At 37.7% G+C, this 26,403-nt stretch overlaps 4 protein-coding genes and 1 pseudogene across 8 annotated transcripts; 3 read left to right on the top strand and 2 right to left on the bottom strand.

Moving 5' to 3' along the window:
* Window positions 1-1,203: 1,203 nt before the first annotated feature.
* LOC120005000 (nuclear transport factor 2-like) lies at window positions 1,204-5,916 on the bottom strand. 4 transcript variants are annotated; one of them, XM_038854437.1, is made up of 9 exons: window positions 5,765-5,916; window positions 4,326-4,508; window positions 3,790-4,084; window positions 3,414-3,655; window positions 3,170-3,329; window positions 2,924-3,048; window positions 2,738-2,803; window positions 2,074-2,125; window positions 1,204-1,838 (listed from the first exon to the last, which is right to left on the bottom strand). In XM_038854437.1, exons 2-9 carry the CDS (start codon window positions 4,503-4,505, stop codon window positions 1,597-1,599), a joined length of 1,362 nt encoding a protein of 453 aa, XP_038710365.1. In that variant the 5' UTR covers window positions 4,506-4,508; window positions 5,765-5,916; the 3' UTR covers window positions 1,204-1,596. The 4 variants fall into 4 exon arrangements, with proteins under 4 accessions (XP_038710365.1, XP_038710349.1, XP_038710357.1 ...); XM_038854421.1 differs by lacking the exon at window positions 5,765-5,916 and having other exon boundaries at window positions 4,326-4,514; XM_038854429.1 differs by lacking the exon at window positions 5,765-5,916 and having other exon boundaries at window positions 2,924-3,045; window positions 4,326-4,514.
* Window positions 5,917-6,586: 670 nt separating this feature from the next.
* Window positions 6,587-12,273, top strand: LOC120006809 (cell division control protein 48 homolog B-like). The gene is made up of 12 exons (XM_038856902.1): window positions 6,587-6,855; window positions 6,974-7,018; window positions 7,371-7,426; window positions 7,595-7,744; window positions 8,195-8,302; window positions 8,864-8,963; window positions 9,143-9,427; window positions 9,505-9,674; window positions 10,503-10,631; window positions 11,149-11,236; window positions 11,343-11,420; window positions 11,538-12,273. The coding sequence occupies exons 1-12, from the start codon at window positions 6,697-6,699 to the stop codon at window positions 11,994-11,996; spliced, it is 1,827 nt and encodes a 608-aa protein (XP_038712830.1). The 5' UTR covers window positions 6,587-6,696; the 3' UTR covers window positions 11,997-12,273.
* A 535-nt stretch (window positions 12,274-12,808) lies between these two features.
* On the top strand, window positions 12,809-15,698 carry LOC120005900 (protein SPIRAL1-like 2). 2 transcript variants are annotated; one of them, XM_038855790.1, is made up of 3 exons: window positions 12,809-12,965; window positions 13,510-13,783; window positions 15,406-15,698. In XM_038855790.1, exons 2-3 carry the CDS (start codon window positions 13,520-13,522, stop codon window positions 15,493-15,495), a joined length of 354 nt encoding a protein of 117 aa, XP_038711718.1. In that variant the 5' UTR covers window positions 12,809-12,965; window positions 13,510-13,519; the 3' UTR covers window positions 15,496-15,698. The 2 variants fall into 2 exon arrangements, with proteins under 2 accessions (XP_038711718.1, XP_038711722.1); XM_038855794.1 differs by having other exon boundaries at window positions 12,816-12,965; window positions 13,507-13,783.
* A 549-nt stretch (window positions 15,699-16,247) lies between these two features.
* On the bottom strand, window positions 16,248-18,269 carry LOC120012334 (RNA polymerase II transcriptional coactivator KIWI-like). Its single transcript, XM_038863708.1, has 4 exons — window positions 18,016-18,269; window positions 17,806-17,911; window positions 16,622-16,644; window positions 16,248-16,544 (listed from the first exon to the last, which is right to left on the bottom strand). Exons 1-4 carry the CDS (start codon window positions 18,127-18,129, stop codon window positions 16,485-16,487), a joined length of 303 nt encoding a protein of 100 aa, XP_038719636.1. The 5' UTR covers window positions 18,130-18,269; the 3' UTR covers window positions 16,248-16,484.
* A 163-nt stretch (window positions 18,270-18,432) lies between these two features.
* The window catches only part of LOC120012266, a 33,586-nt pseudogene continuing 25,615 nt past the window's right edge, over window positions 18,433-26,403 (top strand).

The raw sequence follows: 26,403 nt of genomic DNA, 5'->3' as shown, positions 1-26,403 counted from the left end.
TGCAGAAGAAAATATAATAATATTTATCATGTGACGAAACCGCCCTTCATATTAGACGAAAGAGAGAGCAGCAAGAGATCGCCAGATGACACGTGGGTGCTCTGACACAAACTTTATTTTTTATTATAAAATAATAATTAAAATTATTGAAGTTTTTAATAATTGTAGTAGCAGTGTCTCACTCGACAAAACAAGTGGGTAGATTAGATCCTTCTATTACTATATTTAGAAAGTTATGAGACACACGTGTCACTCTGCGTAGGGTTTATTGATCCTTCTATATTTAGAAACTTCTGAGACACACGTGTCACTCTGCGTAGGGTTTTGGAAATAAACACGGCGGAGGCGATGGGGTGAAAGCTGCGGCCTTGGTTTTGGTTGTTTGTTGAAGTGATTCTAATGGGGACTTTTTGACCAACCCTACCTACGGCTACGGTTGTTTTTCTACGGTTTCTATTGAATTTTACATTTATTTTCAATAGTTATCACTTAATAAGTGATAAGTCTTAAACAAAAGACTGCGTTTTATGTATTATATGGTGAAGGTGATAAGAAGACGTGGATTGCATTGATTTGCGCATGCTATTTATGTTGGGAGATATGATCGATCGGGGAGCTTACACATACTACGTGACTAACATACCCTTTTTAATACTCATCATTCTTAATCACAAAGATTATTGTAGTGTTTTTGACAATGAACTAAGTAATTTGCTATCAAGGATCCTATACCATGCACGTGCGTTAGAAACAACTTCCTTTTAAGGTGCGACTGGTTCGGATAACGACAAGCGATGTTCTGCTTTTGCTGGAACAGAGTCGAAAACGGTGACACGTATGAGGCTTCTTTTCTTTTTTTTTGAAAAGCACGTAACGTATGAGGCTTTTTGTAAGCCTAATAATGAGATCAATATTCGTAGGATGATTCGCATAGTGGCTGTACTGTACACTGTACAGCCCCAATAATTGTTTTTTAGAAAAACAAATCAAATTAAATTCATTGTAACATTAATATATTCATATTAATGCAGGCTTAACTGAATGCAGGCTTCCAGCGAGAGAGAGAGAGAGAGAGAGAGAGAGAGAGAGAGAGAGAGAGAGAGAGAGAGAGAGAGAGAGAGAGAGACTTGAAGGACAAGTGTAAGAGTTAATGCAGCTCCAACCATGCATTGAGAAAAGTTGACCAAAACTTCAATAAGCAACTGGCAAAAGTAAAAAACCAGCAGCAAGCATACCCCTCAAGTTTCAATAGTGGGAGTATACTCTTCTCAAGGTTTCAGCAAATATTGAAAAAATTCATAACTTTCAGCACCCGAAACATAATCCTCTACAAAAAAAAAAAAAAAACAGCCATTCCATAAAAAGAATCCTTTAGATTTCCTTTCTTTAGAAATAACACTCATCACCTAGAGATTAACTCTAATACTTGTCTAAGAGGGCAAGCATTCTAATCCCTCCACCCTCCCCCCAAAAAAAAAACACTCTAATAAACGCAAAACTGAAGACAAAAAGATCAGACTTGGCAGAAGTTCCCTATAATCTTACGTCAATATGTTATTGCAGCGGGGAAAAAAAATTAATAATGAGAGCGGCAACCTACTTCATCCCACGTTGACCCTGGCCCGGGCCTTGACGGGAGACTCGTCCACCGTTCTGATAAACCTTCTGGTTAACATCTCCACTGCGTCCAGATGAGCCTCGACCTTGACCTGAAAGCCCACCCTCTTCAGCATCATTTCTCCCATAGCCACGGCCGCCACCAAAGTTCCCACGGTCCCTGAAATTGTTTCCTCGAAAATTATCCCGTCTGGGTGGGTACTTTCCGCCATCATTATCAGCTGAAAAACGGTCCACAATGGTTTAGAATTTGTTTCCAGTCAAATTATCTTGCATTATTAATTTCTTCTATAGGATTATCTAACAGAAGCAGCTGTTATTAGGAAGATGTAAACAATATACAGAACGGAAGCAAACAATGGCAGTTAAAAATTTTGCAATTTTGTAAACAAAATAAATAATTCTAACAGAATAAATTAGAATACTAAAGCAAAAGATAAACACGTTGAGACTTGCCTCGCTTTGCCTCAATAGGAGCTTTACGATCGCCTATTAAGATGGGAGAAGCCTGAAATAACAGGCAATGAATGTTATTATATCCAGCACCAAAGATGCTGTTAATTAAAGCTATAAGAAAAGAAAACACCAGAAGATTCAAAGTGTTGCCTATAAATAGGATTCTTTCAAAATTCCAGAGAATAATAAATTCACAAGATCACAAAAAGCCACCTATAGGACAATTTACTTAAAACACATTTGCCACTTTAAACTTTCCTGAATTTTTTTTTTCAATGCAGAATTTCCTGAACTTTGAAGTAACTCATGCAATCTCTTCGTATTAAATGTCTCAACCAAAGAAATAATATTCAGACAGTTTCACAAAGAGAAATAGTTTCTTCAAATCTCTATTTCCTGAGGTGTAACCATTGATGACAGCTCCAAGTGTGGAAGATAACTTTGTGCCATAAAAAAAATTAAAAAAAAAAAAGAAAAGTGTGGAAGATGAATGTTGTTAACTTTGAAATATTAATAAATTAAAAATGGCAAGGGCGAGGAGTCCAAATCATCTAGCTTCCCCCATGAAAGAAAATAAAACCAATAATTGCAGTTGTGCGCAAAGCATGACCTCAAAGTTGAACTGCTTAACAAACTGTCAACAGTGAGAGAAAAAATAAAATACCTCAAGAGCACTCTGAACAGAACTAGCAGATTCAAATTCTACAAAACCAAAACAGCTTCTTTGTTCCTGCATAAAGAAATTCATTAGAAAAAAAATGTAGATATTATGCCAAAAAACCTTTTTGACTTAAACCTCAATTTCTATCAAAAGCATTTTGTTTTTAAATGAACAGCATCTCATACAAACCCGATAGCTTCTGACTTGAATACCATCACGCTTAATGGCCCCAAATTTTTCAAAGACCTCTCTAAGCTGTTCGACTGTGGCATTCATGGGTAATTTTGCCACAAATATGGAATGACCCTTAGCTGCTAAGAAGAAGGAAAACATTGCAGACAAAATCAAAAAACATGAAATCTTTTGAATATTTTACCAGAATCCATCAACAAACATTCATGACTAAAAGGAGTAGCAAGAAACAAAGTCTCAGACCTGCATTAAAATTATTTCTCTCATTATTTTTTTCAGGGGCACTATTATTAACTGGCACCGATGTTTCAGGTGCTGCAGCAGTTACACGTGGCTGTTCCACAGGTTTTGCAGGCGGAACCCTCACATGGAATGGAGAAGCGTTACCCTTCAATGCATGTACCTGAACCAACCATAACAGTAATAAGTCAATTAACTGTGACGTTGATGCTCATAAGTCATAACACACCAACTGCCGTCTACTCACTATCGATGCATAAGTCTTTTTGGAACCATCCTCCAGGACAGTAGGAGCAGTTTTCTCAATGACTGGGAGGGTATCAACTAGACTCCTAACTACTTGCTCATCAGCAGGAGCAGCTATTTCCTCTAAGACTTCTCTATCTCCATTGGTCAGTGAATGGCCAACTTCTTCACTATTATTAGTATCCTCCTCCGCAATAGTAATTGAGTGATTTTGAGCAGGGGGATTGGGGACATGAACTGGTTCTGTAAACATAAGTAAACATTAAATCATTTGCAGAAGGATAAAAAAGAATACAACACCCATCCCCCAAGCAACATCAAAGATGAAAAGACCCGCAAAACACGAAAGAAAAACTCAAAAGCACATTAAATCCCACCAGAATCTGGAGTCAAAGGAGCAGTTGGAGCACCTTCTTCATCAACACTGTCAACTGTCACCACATCTCCTGGTTCCTTTGCCTCAACATATCTAAAGATATCATTCAGCACAACGAATCCATTTGCTTGCGGGGCCAGAAAGAAAGTCTGTGAAAATTGTTTTCTCGTATTGTCCTCTCCGGTGAAAAAACCAGTCACTAAAATAATCACCCCGCCATTATAAGAAGCTTGTGCATCAGCAGTCAATATCTCAACTCTGCTGTAGTCCATGGACATAATGAAATCATTGATGACCTGTTTCCATCAATAAACAGTGAAAAAACATTCATCGGCACATGAAACAAACTTGCACCATCACAGTTTAGGAGCTGACAATACAAACAAGTGATATCAATGACCAAACTTGTTGAAAATAAAATCATGTAGACCCAGAAGAACAAAACAATGAACCAACTATGGAGGAAAAAATAAATGCAATCATTAAACAACATCAGGAATTTGTGTACAGAAAGAAGACTAAATTTACGAAACTTACTTTCATGGATGTGACAGAGGTCATCTGACCATTGACTTCAGGCCTGCTAAGAACACTGGCTTCCTCGTAAAATTTGTGAGCCAGCTCAGGAGATTCAGACAGAACAGAATAATACTGCTGCACAAATGCATTCCCCACTACTTGTGGAGCGGGAGAAGAAGAATCTGCCTGAGTTTCCATGACCTGCATAAGAGGGAGGGAGAGTAATTTCAAGGCTGCATTAAAAAAAGTGATTACAAGGCATTAACAAATGCGGAAATGAATCACTACAAAAACTTGATGGATATATCAGTAAAAAGAGAATAGAAAATAAACACTAAAAGAAAACTAAGAATCTAAAACTAAACTCTTACAGCAATACAAATACCATATCAAGAAAACATAGCACCCCAAATCAAGCACTATCTATCAGAGAAACATGCTTTGGCGGCAAAAATAGAGTATTAATGCTCAATCATTTGTTTTTCTTTTAATGGAAAAGAATAATGCTCAACATTTAATAATATTGAATAAGATTAGGAATCACCAGAAACACAAGCAGACTCAAAGTACAACACACATTCCGCAGCAACTTCACAATATTAAAAGAGTGGCATATATTCCAACAAGTCCCCTATCTTTTGAATAATTTAGAATGGTTATAATCATCCAGCAGAGGCATAACATACAAGTCAAGCCACAAACTTTCAATTGACGAACTTCATCCAAATAAAAAAAAAACAATAATCAATTAAAATTAAACATGTATATTCTGACTTTGGATTAAGACAAACAGGTTATACACTATTACTTGATTGAGTCACAATCAGGAACGAAACACAAACACAAACACAAACACAAACACAAACACAGAAACAACACAATCAAAACCACACTCAAACTAGCTGATGCAAGACAAAAAGTCCAAAATATTAAGGAAAAAAACCTGCTTGCTCCACTATTACTTGATTGAGTCACAATCAGGAACGAAACACAAACACAGAAACAACACAATCAAAACCACACTCAAACTAGCTGATGCAAGACAAAAAAATTCCAAAATATTAAGGAAAAAAACCTGCTTGCTCCCCAACATACACTTAAAAATAGAGTGAATAGTGAATCCTTAAGATGCAAGTGACCTGAAGAGAGAATCTTTAACATAAAGTTTCGACTTTTAACAAAAAAATCACGGAGACAATTTCAATCTTCAAAGGAATAATCTAAAAAGCAATCGAGACAACCAGAAGATCATACAGTCATCGCCACGGTAGATCTAAAATACTTAAGTCACTAAACCACAAAAAGAAAACTCAAAGCCCAATGAATGCTTCAACAAAAGAGCTGTAAAAACAAAACCTGTCAGAACAAACGATCGATCTACCATCTATCATCAATCATCGAAAGCAAACTTTGAACAATAAATAGCGAATCGGAGTCAATGATTAATTGAAACCTACCTCTCTGCAGATTAATCAGAATCTCTCGCGGAGAGATTCACAGGGCCGCGGAACAGTACAGAGACGCACGCTCGCTACTTGAGACTTTAGAGAGAGTACAAGCGAGGCGGCTGTTTGGAGAATCTCTCAATAAATAGATTTTGTAATTATAATAGAGAATTTTCCCAAAAAAACCTGATCTGGATCTGATATGGCGCTGGTCCACACTATTTTTGGTATGGTTAAATCAGTAGATCATGGTCGATTTAAATTTGTTGAACCAGATTAAATAAGTTTGGATATAAATTATATGTCTGAAATCCAATTTCAAACATAAAATTTGTATCCTATTTAAAATCAGGTTTCAGTTCAAACACATAAACCTTGTTCGATTTATTTGTTGGACCCTAACTCGTATTAGATTATTATTCAATTTACTTGTTTGGACATTAACCCGTATTAATTTACTGTTCGATTTACTTGTTCTGGATTTAAATTAATTTGGGTTTAATCAATTAATTACGTCCAAAATTCAATCCGGAATAAAATCCGCACATGTAAATATTTTATAAACACATACTTTTGCCCGACTCATAACGGATTTTTTGCCACCTTAAATTTAAGGGTCATGGTAGATTGGTACATTGACCTCTTTTGTCCCTCCCGTGATGAAGCCATCAAATCTCAGCCGTAGAACCAAATAACCTAAAAGAACAACTGAATAAAAAATGTGTTTTCACTTTTATTTTTTCATGTGTTTTTTCTGATTTTGTTTATTTGGTGGCCAAATTATGAAATTTATTTTCGTAAATAAGAAAACTAAAAAAAAAATTTAAAAATCGAAGACCGGTAATCTGATTATTTGAGTATTTGTGCCGCCGGTGAATGGAGGTTACATAAACCCTGGAGAAACTCTCTGCTCTGTTCCTTGGGGCTCTCTGGTCTCGGCTTCAATGGAAAGCTGCGGCAGCGTTATCGGTGACAACAAGAATGAGATTCAATGGAGCGCTGAGGAAGCCGTCGCTGGAAACGCAAAAGCACTCGAAGCTCTCAGAGAACTCATCACCTTCCCTCTTCTCTATTCGAAGGAGGCACAGAAACTACATCTCAAAGTATAACAAAGACTTCTTCTTTATTAATTATCCGGTTATGCTTCTATTTCGTTGATGATTGTTGTTGCGCAATTACTTTGGAATTGAGTTTGCTAATGGTGGTTTTTACTTTTGTCAGTGGCCGCGAGGCCTGCTTCTGTACGGTCCACCGGGCACTGGCAAGGTATTGAACTCTCTGAACTAATGATTTTGGTATTTTCTCTCCTTGACAACCACTGTTTGTTTTAGTTTCGATATTTTAGCAATTTATGTCCTTTTACTGTGACAGTGGATTAATAGCTTCTGTGATTGAATTTCCGAGTTGATTTTCTCTTTGTTGTTTGTGGAAGCTCTAGTTCTTTTGGGTTCATCGATTAATAATTAGTACGGTAAAATAAAAGAACAGTTGAAAAGTTGCTTACTTAGTTATTTATCTATTATTTAGTTCATATGTTTTTCTTGTCATTCTTTTTCCTCTGGATTCTATTGATGGAATTTGATCACATATCTTGTTATGACATTTTTCGTATTGCCAGACAAGCTTGGTTCGGGCAGTTGTTCGTGAATGTGGGGCACATTTAACCATTATCAGGTTCCGCATTCCTTTGTGTCTGAATGTCGTTGCTTTTATTCTTAGTCTTCCTGGTGATACTGAGCGTCGTGAGCTATATATTATCCTTTTTCCATTTTTGTCGAACTCTGCTGAGTTGATTCTGGATTTTTGCTTTCTGTTTTGTTTTTTCATGGTATGTACTTCCAGTCCGCACACTGTTCACAGAGCACATGCAGGAGAAAGTGAGAGGATTCTTCGGGAGGCTTTTTCAGAGGCAGAATCTTATGCAATATCAGGCAGGCCATCAGTTGTCTTTATTGATGAAATAGATGCACTATGTCCACACCGTAATTCTAGGTGCGGAACTAACTGTGATATTTAATAGACTATAGTGTATCTTGAGTACTTGACCTTAGACCTTATTCTCTATCTTAACCTATTGATATCTTTTCCACTAGAAACTAAGACTTTATCTGAGTGTCCAAAAAGCTCATGTTTTACTCTTACTCCAATAGATGCTCTATGTCCAACTCTTATTCTCATCCCATTTGTGTGCCCACTTGCCCATGGAGGGGCTCATGAATTGCAAATGTGATGTTCACTAGCCTCGGTTTTTCTTAAAAAAGATTCACAGCAATCTGAAATATGCCAAAATGGCTGACTTGCTTACTATTGTTGATGATCTGCATTGTTCTACATATATATCCTAGATTTATAGAAGTTCATATGTTTCTTTTTGGTTTGTCATCTTGATTAGGTTAAGGTATATGTGACACTATATAATTTTATGTTATACTTCAAATGCAGACGAGAGCAAGATGTTCGTGTGGCCTCTCAGCTCTTTATGTTGATGGATGGCAGTAAGCATGCATCTACATCTGTTCCACAAGTTGTTGTGGTTGCCTCAACTAACAGGTTGACATCTTACTGGCATTTTTTAGTCCTCAATTTATTAGATAGTAGTTGGAAAACTTTGGTTTGTTACATCAACGTGTATGGGATTTATGATTTTTTTTAAAATTTTTTATTTAAGTACGAGCTTTATGAGAATAGGAATCTATAGTCTGGATTCCAGTCATCCTATTTGAAGCTTTCCTGCAGTATCTACGAAAGTGATGTTACATTGCTGGGTACACCATGTTGCTGCTGGCAATCATCCCAAATTAACTTTAGGATGGTTTTTTTTTTCTGCTTTCTGTTCTTTGATTCCCGCTTGATATTTTTGTGGGCATACTGCTTTACTTGTTGTGTTGCAACCATTTTGTTTCTTCTTTCTTGCTGAAGTTTTATCCTGCTTATATCTCTTCCTTATATGCCTACTTGCCTAGGTAATCATAGAGCTGCTTGATCTTAATTATAATTTAACTTCTATAGGTTTATTTGGCATTTGCAAGATAACTATAAATGTGCCATTCAGAATTATCCTTCTATTGTCTATTTGATTATGTTTTCGGCTTATCATTTTCCCCTTGCAAGAGTGGATGCAATTGACCCTGCACTAAGAAGGTCGGGGCGTTTCGATGCTGAAGTAGAAGTTACTACACCTACTGAAGAGGAGCGGCTTCAAATCCTCAAGGTAAAGATTATTTGAAATTATTTTGCAGTTGATGGGATCATTTACTTAGGTATCTATCGGTCTTTATGTTGAGCTGCTAAGGTTTTTCATCTCAAATACTGTTTACCCCGTTTTATTTGATTGACTGAAGGTGATGATATGCTGCAAACCCATAATGTTTTTTGTCAACTGTTGTTCAGCTTTACACTAGAAAGGTCCCTATGGATCCAAATGTTAATTTGCAAGCCATAGCTTCATCTTGCAATGGGTATGTTGGTGCTGATTTGGAAGCTTTATGTCGTGAGGCTGCCATGTCTGCCGCTAGGAGGGCATCAGATGGTAATGAAAATGCTGGTGTTCTTAGCTTATCAATGGGAGACTGGAAGCACGCCAGATGTGTGGTTGGCCCCAGCATAACAAGGGGTCTAATTGTTGAAATTCCCAAGGTTTCTTGGGAAGATATTGGAGGACTAAGAGATTTAAAGGTCTGTAGCTCATCATATTCACTTTACATTGAAATTCTCTCCAGAGTCAAATCATGAAATGCTCTTTATGTGGGCAGAAAAAGCTGCAACAAGTAGTTGAATGGCCTATTAAACATTCTGCTGCATTCTCAAGGCTAGGAATATCACCCATTCAAGGAGTTCTTCTGCATGGGCCTCCAGGATGTTCAAAAACAACCCTTGCGAAGGCTGCTGCTCATGCTGCCCAAGCTTCTTTTTTCTCATTGAGGTTTGATTCTATTTTCATGTTTCGACTGGGAATCAGTACACTCATTATATTGATATTGGCTTTTTGTGGGAAATTTATGATTTGTGAGTCGAAAAATGGGATTAAATTCCAATCAAAACATGATGCTTGTACTCCATAGAGGCTGTTTGTGGAATGCATGATTTTAGTTGTAATTATATTGTAACGCTGAAAGTCAACTCATGTTTCAGTTTATCTGTGCTCTAATTTGAAAAAAAAATTACATCTTACAAACTTGAAGTCCTATCAAAAGCTTCTAATAAGTTGCAAACACTGGGTTCAATACCATCAGAGAACCAGAAACTTAGCGTGTTAAACCAACTATCTCAAAACTTTCCCGTAGAACCCTTCTATTTCTTTACATATAATAATTTGCTTCAAAGTTGCCTCATCTGTAAGCTGTAAATAACTATTGAAATCAACATCTGAAGAATCCTTCGTAAGGGGATTATCTGCTACACTTATCATGCAGTATAGTTTGTCAAAAGATTTTCTGCTGCTCTCCTAAAAGGGTCAAGACTGGACAAACTATTTTAAATGCATATATACATGCATACTTTTGTACACGCACGCAAAAACATAAGCACATAACAAAATAGTGCAAAAGAACACAAAATTCTTCTCAAGCTGACCTATGTAGCCACCTTGAAATTGCTTGGAAGACGAAGAGTTTTTCACCTTGACATCCATGTGAACTCTAGTAACTTCTCAAGTACCTTCTTGACTACTTGATCGCAACCTTTTGTCGGTTTTTTTTTACCGTTGTTATTATAGTTGTATGTGGTTTAAGAACTTATACCTGTAAATCAGTGGTGCAGAATTGTATTCAATGTATGTCGGAGAGGGTGAAGCATTATTGCGTAACACATTTCAGAGAGCACAACTAGCAGCACCAAGCATAATATTCTTTGACGAGGCTGACGTTGTTGCTTCCAAGCGGTTAGTGTGCTACCTCTATGTTCTCAGATACTCCATATTACGAATGAAGAGTAAAAATGAGCATAAAATTTACTATCGATATGATTCCCTTTTGGGGTTTGCTACAAATGTAAAATATTATCAATTCGGAGGACCTTCATGGTATTATTTAGAATACTCGATAGAGAGAAGTATCTACCTCTTAATATTGTCCCACTGGTAATGAAAGGGGATTCTGCACCAGCTGTAAACTTGTAGGTCTTGGGTTCAAATATTGTCTAACGTAACTTCGATTTTACTGATACCAGCATCTTACGAGTGGTGGCTAATATCCATGGTTTACCTCTAAATGATCTCTACTTGAGAACTTATCGTGGGCACATCTTGAAATGATAAAACATATTCTCATCCTCTTAAAATGGAATTTGTGGTTCATATTTTTTTCACAGATTGTTTTTATAGACTGCATCAACTCTACCAACAAATATCCATGCAGAAGTTCTAACTCGTAAATGCTTTGCCTTTCCTTTATGGGTAGGGGTGGGAAATCAAGCAGCAACATTACAGTTGGAGAGAGGCTTCTATCTACTTTGCTGACTGAAATGGATGGTCTGGAACAGGCTAAGGTAATTATTGCTTTTATATACTTTTTGTTCATCTATCTGAGAAAATTAGCACGAGAAACCAGAGATACTCTTAATCTACATTCATGTGTGCTATTCATTTTTTCAGGGAATTCTTATACTGGCGGCTACAAATCGCCCTCATGCAATTGATGCTGCACTTATGCGTCCTGGGCGCTTTGATCTGGTACTAATTTTTGTTCTCAGTGGGGTTGTTGGTCATGATTAGTGTTGTTCACTTGTCATCTGATTTTAGAAATGGTAAAATTTTAAATGTGTTTTGAAAACTGGGTCTCTCCACCAGGTGCTTTATGTGCCCCCGCCTGATCTAGAAGCTCGATATGAGATACTTCTTGTTCACACACGTAACATGAAAATAGGCGAAGATGTTGATCTAAGAAGAGTAGCAGAAGATACCGAGCTCTTCACAGGGGCTGAGCTGGAGGGTCTATGTCGGGAAGCTGGAATTGTAGCTTTGCGAGAAGATATGTCTGCAGTTTCTGTACGTAATCGCCATTTCCAGACAGTAAAGGAGTCACTAAAACCAGCATTAACAAAAGCCGACCTTGACTCATATTCATCATTTATGAAGACGAAATCTTCGACATCATCTAGCCTGGTCAAATCCTTTTCCAAAGAGGAAGATAAACTCAAAAAACACTTGCTGGCTCCAGGTTTCTTGGTGAAAATTGGTGTTATGTGCATTGTAGCTCTTCTTGCTACAAAATATCTTTCCCTTGGACATTATGTACCGGCTACTTGAAATAGTAATCATCCATCTTGATGTAAAAATGAGCTTGTCATTGTAGGTGATTCTTTACTGTGGCACCTTGTTTGCTGTCATTGTAGGTGCAAATTCTGCATTAGATTATTACGTATTGTGTTAAAAGTGTTTGTTAGCATTATTTGGTCAAAATCAACCAGTCATTGAGGAACATGTGCATGCATATGCCATTGCTCCCAATGTGTTCCAATGCCCATGTATATGCTTACCATAACAACCTACAAGGTAATATGAGAATCTGTAGTTTCTTGTTTTTTTTTTATTATACTTGAGTGCAAGTGAACAAGTGACTATATGGCAGATGACTCTGGCTTGTTGTGATCTAAGAAGTCTGAACATATATTGTATACTCTGGCAATTTTGGGTTATTATTATTACATCTGTGACCAAAATAATTAAACAGTAATCACAACTTATAGTCCATTAATTTATAATATTCCAACAAAAAAAGTATTCCAATAGTGATATTCTAATAGTGAATCTTTGAATTGTGTAGAGTCAGAAGGGACTGAATCCAATTCCCACTCGAAGTAATATTCTCATGATAACGTGTTGGGTTTTGGTTCAATTTATTCTATCATCATGTGAAAAACTTTTGTACACGAAGGGTTGACAGTCCAAATTTAGGCCTAAATCAGATATTCAAATGATAAATTTGCGACCTCCCGTTGTCATTTAATTCAATTTATTATGTCATTGTATGAAAAATTTTTGTGCACATAGATCTTAACGGTCGAGTTTAAATCGTTAGAGAGATGTCAGGTGCTTTTCGGTTAAAAAGAGAACAACAGTGATTTTGGTCGCGGTCTCTGTTTGCATCTAATAATATACGTGCTTATCCATTTAACTCCCACATTTCACTCGCTCTTCACTTGCTCTGGGTCTGCTCTCTTCGTTTCCTCTTCCGTGCAACCACCCCTCCGCCAGATCTGATCCGGATTTGTTCAGGTATCCATCTCTTACACCCCTAGCCCTAGATCTTTGCTTCTACTCCTACCTTTGAAGCGCTGTTTTTATGATGCTTAATTTTTCTTTCTTTGTGAATTTGCAAAAGTGTAAGTAGTCGCAATAGTACTGCAATTACATGCTCTATCCTTTTTCGGATCTGTTTTTGAATTTAGACCGTGGAAAACATTTCATTAAGATACTTCTTTGGTTGATGCTTTTAAGCGCAACTGTTTGGTTTAATTTGTTGCGATGATTAGTTTTGTGCTTACGGCAAGAAATGCAGCACTTTAGATGTCATGGCGTTATATGTGAGAGTGAGATTCAATTTTTGTATTGCATGTGTAGAGTAAGAAACCATGGTTAATTTTTTTATTTGAGCTTCTATATCTTGATAGCATGAACTCTTATTTTGAGAAGTCCATTTAGCTGTTCTATTTTTTGTGATTTTGTTTTCTGAGCTTCGAATTCCTTTTGAAAATACCCACAATATGATTATTCATCTTCTTGGATAAAAAAGCCTTATTGTTCTTATTTGTTTAAGAAGTGTGAAAAGCATGGGCCGTGGAGTTAGCAGTGGTGGAGGGCAGAGTTCACTGGGATATCTTTTTGGCAGTGGAGAGGCACCAAAAGCGGCCACTGAAAACCCCCAACCGGCTGTAAATGAAGGGCAGGCTGTAAACAATGGGCCTCCTTCCAAGCCTGCTGCTGCTCCTTCTAAACCAGTAGATGCTGCTACGCAGATCCCAGCTGGTATCAACAGTATTTCTTCAAACAACTATATGCGGGCTGATGGTCAAAACACTGGCAACTTCCTCACGGTACAACTGTCCATGATTGCTTATGCTAGTTTCCGTTTGTTGTTTGCATAAGGTTCACATTAGTTGCTAATACAATATGGAGATGCTATTAGGAATAATTTGCCCAGTTTTCTGGTAGTTTCTTCTTCTTCTTCTTCTTCTTCTTTGAATAAAGTATTGGACTTAAAAGAATTACATATGGTCTCATATTGGTTGTTAGAAATAGATGGTGAGCTATCACTATCAGTTGAAGCTCTCAGTTTCGTGAATTTGCTTGCTTGTTCCTTGTTGTAGGTGATATGAAGACTAAATATGTTTTTTTTCCCCTCCAGAAGACTGAGTATGGTTAACAATGTCATCCCCCAACTACCCCCACCCTTTCCTTCCCCCATAGACATTGGAATGCTTATAAAGTCAATAATTTCTTGTCGATGGTTTTTTTTTCTTAAGAATTAAGGAAGTTGTGGATGGAAGGAGAAATTCAAAAAATTGGGAGAAATCTCTAGATGTGCGAGGGAATAAAAAGAAGGTGACTGCTCTGTAAATTATGAATTCTGATTGGGAAAGGGAAGGGTGCGGAAGGGGGGGTAAAAAGAATGTGATTGCTCTGTAAATTCTCACTTGCATGTAATATATGGGGTTGTGCTAGGGGAGAAAGTGGTTGGAGGAGGGTCAGTATCTCTATTTTGAACTGGAAATGTTGGAGGATTTGACCTTTTCTCCTTTTCTTCATTCTTTTATTTTTCAATTGAATCGCCGCTTATCTCTGTTGCATCCTTGTTCTTCCATTCCCTCCATTCCTATTTGTTGTCCGATGATAGGTAGTTGATAAGAGAGCTGATCTGGTCAGAAAATGTTTCGGATTAACCACATTAAGTTGACTAAGTTTACTTTAGCACCAATCTCTCTCCTCTCTCTCAAGTACACAGGTTGTAGTGTTTCATCACACTTATTAAAAGAGTAGGTTTGACTGTAAGAAACCAAATACAGCTTCAGATACTTCATTAAGGAAGCATTATTCAATGGGATGCCTAGTGGGGTAGGAAGGACCAACTTCCTTACTTTGCTTCTCTATCATGTTGCTGTCGCTGTAGAATGCATTGCCGTTAGGTTTCCTTTGCGCTGTTTCTTTTTATTTGTGTCTTCTTTAACCATTTTTTTTTCTCTCCTTAACCATATATTGTGTGTTGTTTGAAATACGTTGTTTTTAAAATGTGTTTGGATGACATCATAAATTATAAGTTACAAATGCTAATTTGTGAATTTGGTGACATAACTCTTAATTGCTTCGCAGAAGATGCTTTACTATAGGAGTTCAACCAGCACAATCTGATTTGAACTCTCGTGAATTGTGATAACTTTACATTTCAAAATGTTTTTAGTTAAAAGGTGCAGCTAAAAAATAGAACAGTTGAAACTGCAATTTTCCAGAGAAGTTTAATGGGAAACTCAAGCTTGAATGATGGTTATTTATGTAATGCCTCCTCTACTCGGTCTAAGTTTCTAACAATCTATTTACAATTTTGTTTGCTTACTTTTCATTAACCATTCATGCAAGTTGTTTGTTCATTTGAATTTTTTTTAATTTTTTTATCATTATGCTCCAATATGTTTAATGACTCGAACTTTCTTGCTTTATCTAGGATCGACCATCAACCAAGGTCCATTCTGCTCCTGGTGGTGGATCTTCTCTAGGTTACCTCTTTGGTAACGGTGGTGGCTTTGCTAACTGACATTTTCTGTTATCTCAAGAATGAAATCATATCTTTGTAATGGAAGTACCGGTTAATGATTTTTGTTGAACATGACGGTCGTAAGAGGCAATGTCTTCGTCTTTGATATCAACAATGTAAACTTGTTGCATCATCTGGTGTAATATATGGTTGTGGTGTTGATGGTTTGGATTTTATTCAATCGCAAAGTTATATTTTCCTAATGCATAGTTCTGTTTTACCTTATTATGGACATGTTTGCTGATTTTTTTTTTGGCTGATGATGTAATCCACTGAAAGCATAGTCCATTGGACTCCACCCCCAATGGTATGGACTTTGGTGGACTCTACCTGAATGGTACGGACTCTATCTTTATAATGGATAATGCTTGAGACCCCTAATAAAGTGACCCCAAAAGACTCTCATTTAATGTGAAGGGATTGGATGTGAAGTAGGTTTTATGTGTGTTTTTAATCAATGATTATTTTAATGTCACATAGATCTGAAAGACTTTTGGGTTCAAATTTTAAGGGTTTCTAACATTATCCCTTTATAAAAAACTCACGGACCACATGCGATATTCATAAATCACATGGCCGGTTTAGAGTCGGTATGAAAATAATGCCAAATCAAGGATGTATCGTTATGCTGATGTTGATCCACTGACTGAGGTGGTTATGCTTTATCTAGCACTGAACAGAATGACACTCCCAAGACCAAAACCAAAACCAAAACCAATCACCCACAACAATTTACCTTTGCAGAACCAAGACAGAACAAAGACAAATAAGATTTCACTAACCCATTGATGTAGCACTATTTTCATAAGTAAGAGAGGGTGTCATATACAAAATGAGGAAGTTTTGGGTCCAAAATCTGGAGATGATTCCATATATAACAGAAATGCATCCACCAACTTCCATTTTAGTTCCCAGCAACCAAATACAACAAAAGTACTGTATGCTTCTACTTCATTCAGTAGTATAAACAGCATCACAGGACCACCGTTCTAAGATGACTCTGCAAGTGCCTTGTCGATTTCCTCTACATGATTCCGAAGTACATTCCACTACACAGAAAGGAAAATGATAAGCAATTGTCTCAATAACCATTGCGGCAAACATAATGTTATTATAACACACATACCTGTTCCATATTGAGTGAGATACCTGGAAAATGCAAACATATCTGGGTCAGGTTACAGATATTACATGGAAACTTAACTCTTACTTTGCTACTGCAAATACCAAATATACCGAACATACCACACAATTGCCAGATAATGCCTTATTTGCAAATCATTAAAAGATGGAATAGCAACCATTAAAAAGAAGATACATTGAAGGGAAAGCAACTTGCCAAGTACGTCTTTCGTGAAGTCTTATTGGTGTTGCCAAAAGCACACAATTGAAGCACAAAGCACACACGAGCAACAAGAAGCACATTTTCATCTTAACAGAGAGGTACACTAAAAGGCGTGCATCTCACGCAAGCATTTGAAATTCGCTCAAATGCAAAGTGCATGCTCATTTAGGGATTGGAATATGCTGCTATCTGCAGCACACACACATAGCATTCTTCAGCAAAAGGTTCAACACAGAAATGATTAACCATTTATCACCATACAATTTAGAGAAGTCTTGAACCCACGGTAACAATTCAAGTGAGGAAAATATATAAAGGCTGCAACAAGATATTCGGGCTTCAATCCACTTGCACTGATGGAGTGTGGATTAGGTTTATCATCAATCCACTTAGTGCTCACACAATAGCTTCGGCAAATTTCCCAACTAGAAAATGTTATTTGACCTCACCCAACTTTACCAAACAAGAAACAATAACATATGGCCCCAACATAAGTTATTTAGAACGGTATTGCCAATTTGGTAAGTATCGTACAATTCCTCTTTTGCCAAGTACCAGTGAGCCACTTCATGTTCAAAATGCCTTCAACTGCCCCAATATGACAGTAAATTGATTACGCTAGCAGCCCTCAATCCAAATTACTTGTGCACATTCAGAAGTACTCCTTGGCCAAGTTAAATATTCCATAGTTGCTGGCTTCATTTGGCCAAGAAAATGACAAATTAGAGGGGACATTCCTCTGTAAAAGTCTACTCACAGCCAAACCTCACCAAAACACAAGCAATTGACAACCCTAGAACTTACAAGAATTTTCACAAACCTATCTTAACAAGGAAACCACATTGATTTACAAAGACAATACAATCCAGTATCATGTACTTACAAATGAAACCAAGACTCAAAGAGTAAACCCTAGAATAAAGATATAAACACAAACCAGTAAGAGAAGGCAATAAGATACAAACCTTTCTTGCCAGGAAATTGCTTGCCATCTTTGATATAGAACTCGCGGATATCGATCCACACTTTCCCTTGCCAGTTCCTCACAGACACTCTCCTATTCTTCGATATCTGTACAAAAGAACACAATAATCACATTACAACTACAATCGAATAAATCCTAATAAACACACAAATTCGCGTTAATATACATACATGTAGTCAAAATCACCTACCTCGCAAACAACAACGTCATCGGATTCATCGGATGACTGAACCTTTGAAATCTTCTTCCGCGTATCGTCCGATGCGTAACCCTCGTCCTTCCTCTTTCCTCTGAACGATGACATCTAGCTCTTCTGGAGGAATAAATTGGTTACTTTGCTTGACAATGTTCCAATTCGGCCGGACAACTCGACTGCGGTTGACGCGGGGGGCAAACCGGGGATGTACAAGGAGCTGGAAGAAGATGAGGATGTAGAAGAACTCACTCGACTGGCTCCTTGGGCCTTGTACAGTTGAGGCCCAAAACATGATTGCGCTTAAAAATTTTAACTCTGGGCTTTCTTGACGTGGGCTCTACCTAAGGCGGTCCAGGATTGGGGCCCACAGCCCCTTGACATGACAAGTTCCCTTATTTCCATTCCAGGTGGGCAAATTTTCACATGCTCAGCAACGGCCACACTCGAGCTGAAGCTCGTTCTACTGTGGTGGAATGGATCGCCCGCCAACTTCTAGCCGGACCCGAAGACCCGCAACCAAATCCGAACTCTACTCCACAGTTGTGATCCACGACGACGACGAAGACGAAGAAGAATATGTTTCTGAAGCCGAACAAAGAACCTTTCGAAACGCATTCTCTCGCGACAAAGACGATGACAACATCTACGCCACGACAATATTCAAAGGAGACTCTCGGAACGACATCGAAAACGTGGAGGAAGAAGATGATTCCCTTCCTCCCCTTCTTAAACGTCTTCCGAAGGACTTTGGTGGAGGTTCTCTCCTTGATGACGACTACGACGACGCTGGTGATTTCGGCACCATGATCGTCAAAACTGACCGCGGACGCAATCGCAGTTACGGTAAAAACCTTTCTCCATCTTCGTTTTCTCCATCATCAATGGCGGGATTGAGGAGGCCTTTTGACTTCGCCGTACGCCAGGAAGGACGGTGGTGATGATGACAGTGGTGAAGGAGATGGCTTTGGGACATTTTTGGTGAGATCTACATTAAAGGCGAGCGAGAGAGAGTCGGTGAGCGAGACTGTTGTGACGAGGACCGGTGGTGGTGGTGGTTCGACAATGGGAATGGCGGTGGCGAGTATGCAGGCGATGGGAGAGTATGGGTTTGGGAGGCGGCAGAGAAAGACGAGTAACTCATCCTCTTCGCAGGGAGATGACGCGAAGCAGAAGCAACAGTTGACAAGTAAGGTGTCTTCCAGTTCAATTCCAGAGAGTATCACGAGGGAAGATCCTACCACTAAGTACGAATTGCTCAATGAACTTGGTGAGTTTCTTTTTCGTGTGCCGTCTTATTAGTTTGCTGAACTTGAGTTGATTGACGCATACTCGAGTCAGAATTTATCTTGCGGATTTTTATTATGTTTGACTGGATTTTCAGGCTTCATACCAAGTGAAGATTACTTTGCAGCGTAAATTGTTTTCCTGAAAAAGTTAACTATTAGCTCTCTCCTTTTTTCTCATATAGTTGAGTTATATTGGCTGCAAGAAATATTGTTTGTTTATGAAGACGTTTGTTTAGAGAGTGGATTTTAGTCTACTTTCTTAGCCATACAAAGTTTATTCGAATTTAGAATTTGTTTTTCGGAAGTGCTCAGGTAAGTAAGCTGCAATTTGCGTATCTTTCTGATGTTGCTACTTCTGAGTATGATCTTTGTTGTGGCAGGGAAAGGATCCTATGGGTCCGTTTACAAGGCTAGAGACATAAGAACTTCAGAGATGGTGGCTGTTAAAATAATACCTCTATGTGAAGGGGTGAGACTTCATTTCTCGTCGTTTTATTGAGTCATCGGATTGGTTGAATTACTGTTAACGAGTGCAGCTGTTCTTGGTATCCAGGAGGACGGATATGAAGAAATTCGTGGTGAGATAGAGATGTTGCAGCAGTGCAGTCATCCTAATGTTGTCCGCTACCTTGGAAGCTACCAGGGGGAAGAATATCTTTGGGTAGGGCCTAAAGTATTCATTGTGATTAGTGATTACATCACTTCAAAAAACTAGCTCAATAAATTTAAATATGTAGGTTTCATTCTTGTAACTATTTTCCTTCATTCATACTTCTTTATTTGTGGTTGGTTGGATGAAAATATTCTTTGCCGTGGCAGATAGTGATGGAGTACTGTGGAGGTGGAAGTGTTGCTGACTTGATGTACGTTACTGAAGAGCCTTTAGAGGAATCTCAAATAGCCTATGTCTGTCTGGAAGCTTTGAAGGTATGATCGAATACAATTTGTGCTGGTGTGGAAAATGAATTAATTGGTTGCCTATTACATGAAGGTATGGTTGTCCTTTTGCTTTGTTGCTTGTATTTTGTCTTGAGAAAGCCGCTTACAACAAGCAGCAACTTTCTTCTTTCATTCTATAAGTACGATATCCTGTTTGCATTGAGAAAAATGAAAACTAAAGAAATATGAGACCAGTATGTGTGTGTGCTTTAATCATGTATGAGCATGTATGCTTTGCTCTACAGTCAAAGCTGATCGTGATTGATGATCTGTGTTATGCTAGTTAGGTTATCGGACTAACAACTGTATTTTTCTGCAGGGACTAGCGTATTTGCATACAATTTTCAAGGTTCATAGAGATATAAAGGGTGGCAATATCTTGCTAACTGAACAAGGGGAAGTTAAGCTGGGTGAGTACATATCATCATGCATCTTATGCTGGCCATATATGGTTTTATCTAAACGTAACCAAGAAACTCCTTGTACGTGAAACCTACTGCTTAGTGATGATGAAGCCAATAATGGAGCCCATTTTCTGAATATATTGCTACCTCAAAGTAAGGATGAACCTTAACCTAGTGGTAGAGTAGCTTCATTTTAGCCTTGGTAACGTATTCAAACTACAAAAACATCCTATATGCAATTTGGGTGTTGGGCTGTTATCGTATTCCCTTTCTTGACCTTGCCACAATTGTGGAACCCTGTGCACTGATGTTTCCATGTTTCTTGGAACCTGAAGGAAGTTAAGATTTGAGCTCTTCCAAAGATTTTTCTTCAAAGTTTTGTGTATAAATGCTTTGAAATTTTTTTAAGACCCGTTTGGGTTAGCTTTTGGACACCCAAAGTGTTTTTAATCTTTTTTAATCCTTTTTGAATTTTAATAAACAAAATTTAAAGGTGGCCAAAGGTTTTTTTTTCCTTTTACTTACTCTCCCCTGTAGTTGCAACAGAGTACACAGGAGCTTCTTTTCCTGACAATATTTTTGAATTAATGATGAAATTTACGAAAAAAGAAGCATGCATGTTGAGTCCAAAAGCTTACCATTTCTCCATAAATAAGTTCTGCTCCGCTGGGTGTTTTGGTAAAATAGTATACTTTTACAAGGTATGTCTTATTGTAGCTTAAATGTGATGTTCATCACATACTTGTCACAAAAGATTTTTGAAAAATTTTTAGACCTTATTGCTCTGCTTGGGGTTCTTGCGAGGGTAAGGGGCGTTTCCAGATGCTTTAACCTTGACAGAATGAATATCTTCAAATGTAGTGTTATCTTAATGATGATGTGGGCAGGTGACTTTGGGGTTGCTGCTCAACTTACAAGGACCATGTCAAAGCGCAATACAGTATGTTATTTGCCCAACTAATTTATAGCCTTTATGCTTTTAACCCTTTTGTAAAGCAAAAGTTGCAGTGAACGCATTTAAAGTTTCTAGGTACCGCTCTCAATATCTGGATATGCTACCAGTGCTTTGGTATATTAAATAAATATCTGGTATTATGCTTAGAGTATTTGATATCCTTGGTTGCACTTGGTTGGTGCCTTCATAGTGTAATCTTCTTGGTTCATAAGAAAAAAAGGATCACAAGTGCCTATCCAATTTTAAATGCATGAGATGATATGATACATGGTAAAGTATATAGGCCTAGCAGTTCTATTGAAGAATACAAGATGGAATAGTTAGGGGCTAGTCTTTTATTAACAAAGTTAATAGAGGATATCTGTTGCATATTCACTGTGAAGTTGGAGGGAGATGGGATACTCACTGTGAAAAGCTACTTCAGAGTAACTAGCCAAACATTGAATACCTTTTGATTTGCATTGAAGGGGCACTCATGTGCATCTCTGTGTATTGTTTTATCCTCTTATCTGTGCTTTTGTCTTTTAAGGCTTAAGTTTGCAAATAGGTATGTGTATGAATGTATTATAAATGGGCTCCAAGAAGCTGGCATTGGACACACCTAAACGATTATTATATCTGTTACACCAAAAATAAGTTTTCATCCTTATCCTTCTTACATGCAACAGTAAACCGAGAACCTAGTGAGTCACCCAATTTATCTTTTGGTAGCTCAAAAGGATTCTGTGTGCCTCAAAAACATTAGTGTTCCTCTCTCTCTCTCTCTCTCTCTCTGTCTCTCCAAAGGTTCCGTAGAATGGCTGGAAGGATTGTAGAAATTACAATTTTGTTGTCTTGTACATCTGCACCATTATATTCATCCTTCCCGATGTCATTTATATGTGTATGATACCGATAAGTGTTTTCCTCATTGTTTAAAAAAATATATTGGTGTTCTGTTGGCACATATGTTACTGCGCAAATTTTGTTTGCAGTTCATAGGCACTCCACATTGGATGTCTCCAGAAGTTATACGAGAAAGTCGTTATGATGGGAAGGTATGTCTCCGTCTGTCTTCATAGATGTGATGTTTTTAATTATCTCATTCTTTCATTCTACAATAGAATTAGGCAATGAAATTTCCATAACCAAGTAGATGTGGGTTTACGTACATGGTGTATAAAAGTTGCAATTTTCATGAGGGTGCATAAATTTGTCTCATATGCCCATGGTTTGATCCATTGGAAAAGTTTGTGAATATATTCTTGATTCAATATTGTTAAAGGTCTACAGTTCGATCCTAAGCAGTGGCAACAAGGCCTCGTAACCAATTTCTGGAATGTGGGTGTAAAGTTATGTATTTTGCCCTCTTCGGACTTCTTATTTGAGGCTGGGATCCTTGTGAACTAGCTTGTTTTCTCTTTTTATCGGAAGCCACACTGCCCTAAACCCTTCTGGGTTAATTGATATGCTTATGGGTTAGATTTCTTAGGCTATTAATATCCTTGACATATCATTGCTAATAAAATTATTAGTTTCACAAACCTTTTGGTACAATTTTGATATTCCCAATACAGGTTGACGTATGGGCTCTTGGTGTGTCTGCAATTGAGATGGCTGAGGTATTTTTATTCAGTGCCTCTAGGTCCTTTGAACATCCAGTCCGCTGTTCATTCATCACTATCTTGTCACTTGTAGAAGTTTTTTATTCTGATGTTTCTTGCTGTTGTTTTTTTTTTTTTTTTTTTGCAGGGCCTTCCTCCCAGAGCAACGGTGCACCCAATGAGAGTGAGTGCTTTAAGTTAAGGCATTTTTTTTTATTTTGTTCATTTGGTTACTAGTAAGTACTCTCTGCAATGTTGAAATGATGTTAATTAAAATGAGCTTTAGTGGCAATTAATGAATTTTATGATAGAAAGCTGTCAAGAGTTTCGGAGATGAGCCTCCTAGGTGATATAACGTTTACATTTTGTATGAGTTCTATGTCTAGTTGTATGATGACACTTCTATGCTCATGTTATTCTCAGTGTAAAAAATTTGTATATCAATGCCTAGTAGCTACTTAAGCACTTTCTATGTTTTATGGAATATTGGCTTCATCTGACATTTATTGTACCTGTTAGGTTTTGTTCATGATATCCGATGAGCCAGCTCCGATGCTTGAGGATAAGGAAAAATGGTTTGTTTATCTTTTTCCCTCGTTTGCCACCACATTTTCTAGTAGATGGTGGACTGCTTAGATGTTGGACTGCTTAAACTTTAAAGGACAAAGGAAATAAGTTATAAACCTTTTAACCACTGCCCCTATTTACATTTGCACGATGAACCTATTGTAGGGATTGTTGATTCTCGAAATACTGTTACATGAATGATCAATTTTTCCAAGTTTATATTTTTCTAAGTTTAGGTCAGCTACTCTGAAGGAAGCTTCCAGAAGACTAAATTATCTCTGTTTCTTTACAGTTTAGCTTGACATGTTTGGATACTTCTTTCTTGCTAATATTTATAGCATGTTTTGCTCGTGTCTTATATGCATAAAATGTTGCCTCTCTAAGATCAGATTTTTTTGGTTTCCTTTTTGCAGGTCCCTTGTGTTTCATGATTTTGTTGCGAAGTGCCTTACGAAAGAACCACGTCTACGACCTACTGCAGCAGAGATGCTCAAGGTTTGTTAGCCTATTCAAACATGAAAATCCTGCATTTTGAGGAACTTCGAGTGCACAAACTTTTATGCTTTATTAGACATTATTATTCCTAAAGGAAACTCTTTTGAAATGACACCAACTTAAAGGCTTTTTTTTTAATGCTTGTTAAGTGATTCAGTAGTCCTTTCATCTTCTATTCATATTTTAATTGGTACTAGACGTTTTTATTTTGCTGAATTCCAATATTTGAAATTATAACTTCAAAGTGGTCTCTGTGTAGCACAAATTTATTGAAAAATGCAAAAATGGAGCCTCTGCTATGTTGCCGAAGATTGAAAAGGCTAGGCAAACTAAGGCCTCAATGGTTCTGGAAGCTCAAATTCTAGCCCCACCTGAATCAGAGGTTAGTACGAAAGATTTCTCCCTACCTATCCGAGGACACTCTTTGCTCCCCCAACCCCTTTTCTCTAACCCAACCACAAGTAACTTTCCTCTGCTTACAGCTATTATCTGAACAGACACAAGTAGATCCGAAATTGAATGAGGATTATGGAGATACGGTTCCATCAAGGCCTCTAGTGCCTGGAGAAGGTATGCATGATTCCTTGTGTTATTTTCTTGTAATCTGGATAGGATTCTTTAGGGCATAAAATAAGGTATTCTACCATAAAAGGCGGCTTAAGCATTGAGAAGATGATGTATAACATAACAATGAAATTATTTCTCACCTATGATTTGTGTGATAATACAATTTTTTGTTGACCAAGGAATGATAAAAGAGAACATTGTTTGTCATCCTTCTTTTAATGAAGGACTGTAATCATTTTAGTGGGAATGCTAATTTCAGTTTTCACCTTGAGTTCTATTTGGCTACCAAGATGACTCTGTGCATGCCTGTTTTCTTATGAAATATTCGTCTTTGGAGCAGAGAAAAAAGAATTGCTGTACTTTATGCCTTTCTGATTTGTCTGATCTATGTTTAATAGGAGGTGACTTTGGGACTGTTATTCATGATGGACATGCTACAGATGAAACGGCCTCTCGATCTCAGTTTTCCAATGCTAAGGAGCCCTCACCTGTTCTGCATGTTGAAGGACCTTCTGGATTGGGATGCAAATCAGCTGATTCCCAGTAATTTCCTCAATTATTTTCTTGTGATGTTCGTGTATGGATCTTTTTCCATCTGTTTGGTTAAAGAGGTTAAAAAAAAAAGAAATTCCGAATACTTGGTAGAATTTTTGGCACAGGTGAATGTTGCCAGATATTGGAAACTTGCTCAATTGGGTCATTGTCATTGTTTACTTTGGCATATGATGCTCATTGTAATCAACTTAAGCCAATAAAATAAGAATTTCAGCTAATTATTGCGATAATTCTTTCAGGCTTGATAATACTGGAGCCATTGCTGTAAACACCGTTTTGGTTGGAGAACAACATCCGGTTGCGCAGACCATACAGGCAACTTCTCGTCCATTATCTGGCTCACCTCAGCAGATTCTGAAGGAGGATAGCATTTCTAAATCACAAGTTGGAAGTGGTAATAACATGACCGCTGGCACCTTGAAGAAGGAAACTGTCAATCGAAAAGCTTTTGCACTGCAGGACAAGGTTATTTTCATTAATCGTACATTCACCTCAAATAATTAGCATTGATGTATTATGCTATTCAAATTGTTCTAAAACTGCCCAAGACAATGTTGCTATAGCTTTTCAATTAAGTATTTTATTTGGTGAAACTTGTGATGGATAGACTTCTGCTCACTTGGACCTTGTTGTTTTTGCAGCTTTGCTCCATATATGCAGCTGGTAACACTGTACCCATTCCATTCTTGAGGGCAACTGATATATCCCCCATTGCTCTTTTGTCAGACAACGTGCTTGGAGGCATGCAGCAAGACAATAGTGGAACAATAGCCTCAGAAGCATTACAGGAGCTTTTTAGTGGCGATGGGCAGTCCAGAAAGGGCCGAAGAGGACAAAATGAGGTTAGCTTATTGTTTTACTCTCTGCATGTGTGTGTGTATCAACCATTTATTTTGGTTTCTTGTCCGTTTGGCATTTTGCAGATTCCTCTCCCTCAAAGTGTTTACAACAGACTTACTTCGAGCTCTACATTATTGAATCTGGCACAGGCTTTAGCTTACCATAAAACGTAAGACTTAGAAGTTAATTTG

Source organism: Tripterygium wilfordii, chromosome 2 (genome assembly GCF_013401445.1).
Source record: "Tripterygium wilfordii isolate XIE 37 chromosome 2, ASM1340144v1, whole genome shotgun sequence".
Classification (NCBI taxonomy): Eukaryota; Viridiplantae; Streptophyta; class Magnoliopsida; order Celastrales; family Celastraceae; genus Tripterygium; species Tripterygium wilfordii.
This window is presented reverse-complemented; position numbering and strand designations above follow the sequence as displayed.

Excerpts from the sequence above, each read along its gene's own strand:
- LOC120005000 (XM_038854421.1), bottom strand. The coding sequence starts at position 4,514 with ATGCAGGTCATGGAAACTCAGGCAGATTCTTCTTCTCCCGCTCCACAA. Across the intron at positions 4,085-4,325 it reads CCTCTGTCACATCCATGAAA|GTCATCAATGATTTCATTAT; the intron begins GTAAGTTTCGTA and ends TGATGGAAACAG. Across the intron at positions 3,330-3,413 it reads AAAAGACTTATGCATCGATA|GTACATGCATTGAAGGGTAA; the intron begins GTGAGTAGACGG and ends TGGTTGGTTCAG.
- LOC120006809 (XM_038856902.1), top strand. The coding sequence starts at position 6,697 with ATGGAAAGCTGCGGCAGCGTTATCGGTGACAACAAGAATGAGATTCAA. Across the intron at positions 8,303-8,863 it reads GTGGTTGCCTCAACTAACAG|AGTGGATGCAATTGACCCTG; the intron begins GTTGACATCTTA and ends TCCCCTTGCAAG. Across the intron at positions 9,428-9,504 it reads GAGGACTAAGAGATTTAAAG|AAAAAGCTGCAACAAGTAGT; the intron begins GTCTGTAGCTCA and ends TTATGTGGGCAG.
- LOC120005900 (XM_038855790.1), top strand. The coding sequence starts at position 13,520 with ATGGGCCGTGGAGTTAGCAGTGGTGGAGGGCAGAGTTCACTGGGATAT. Across the intron at positions 13,784-15,405 it reads ACACTGGCAACTTCCTCACG|GATCGACCATCAACCAAGGT; the intron begins GTACAACTGTCC and ends TGCTTTATCTAG.
- LOC120012334 (XM_038863708.1), bottom strand. The coding sequence starts at position 18,129 with ATGTCATCGTTCAGAGGAAAGAGGAAGGACGAGGGTTACGCATCGGAC. Across the intron at positions 17,912-18,015 it reads ATGACGTTGTTGTTTGCGAG|ATATCGAAGAATAGGAGAGT; the intron begins GTAGGTGATTTT and ends TCTTTTGTACAG. Across the intron at positions 16,645-17,805 it reads GCAATTTCCTGGCAAGAAAG|GTATCTCACTCAATATGGAA; the intron begins GTTTGTATCTTA and ends TGCATTTTCCAG.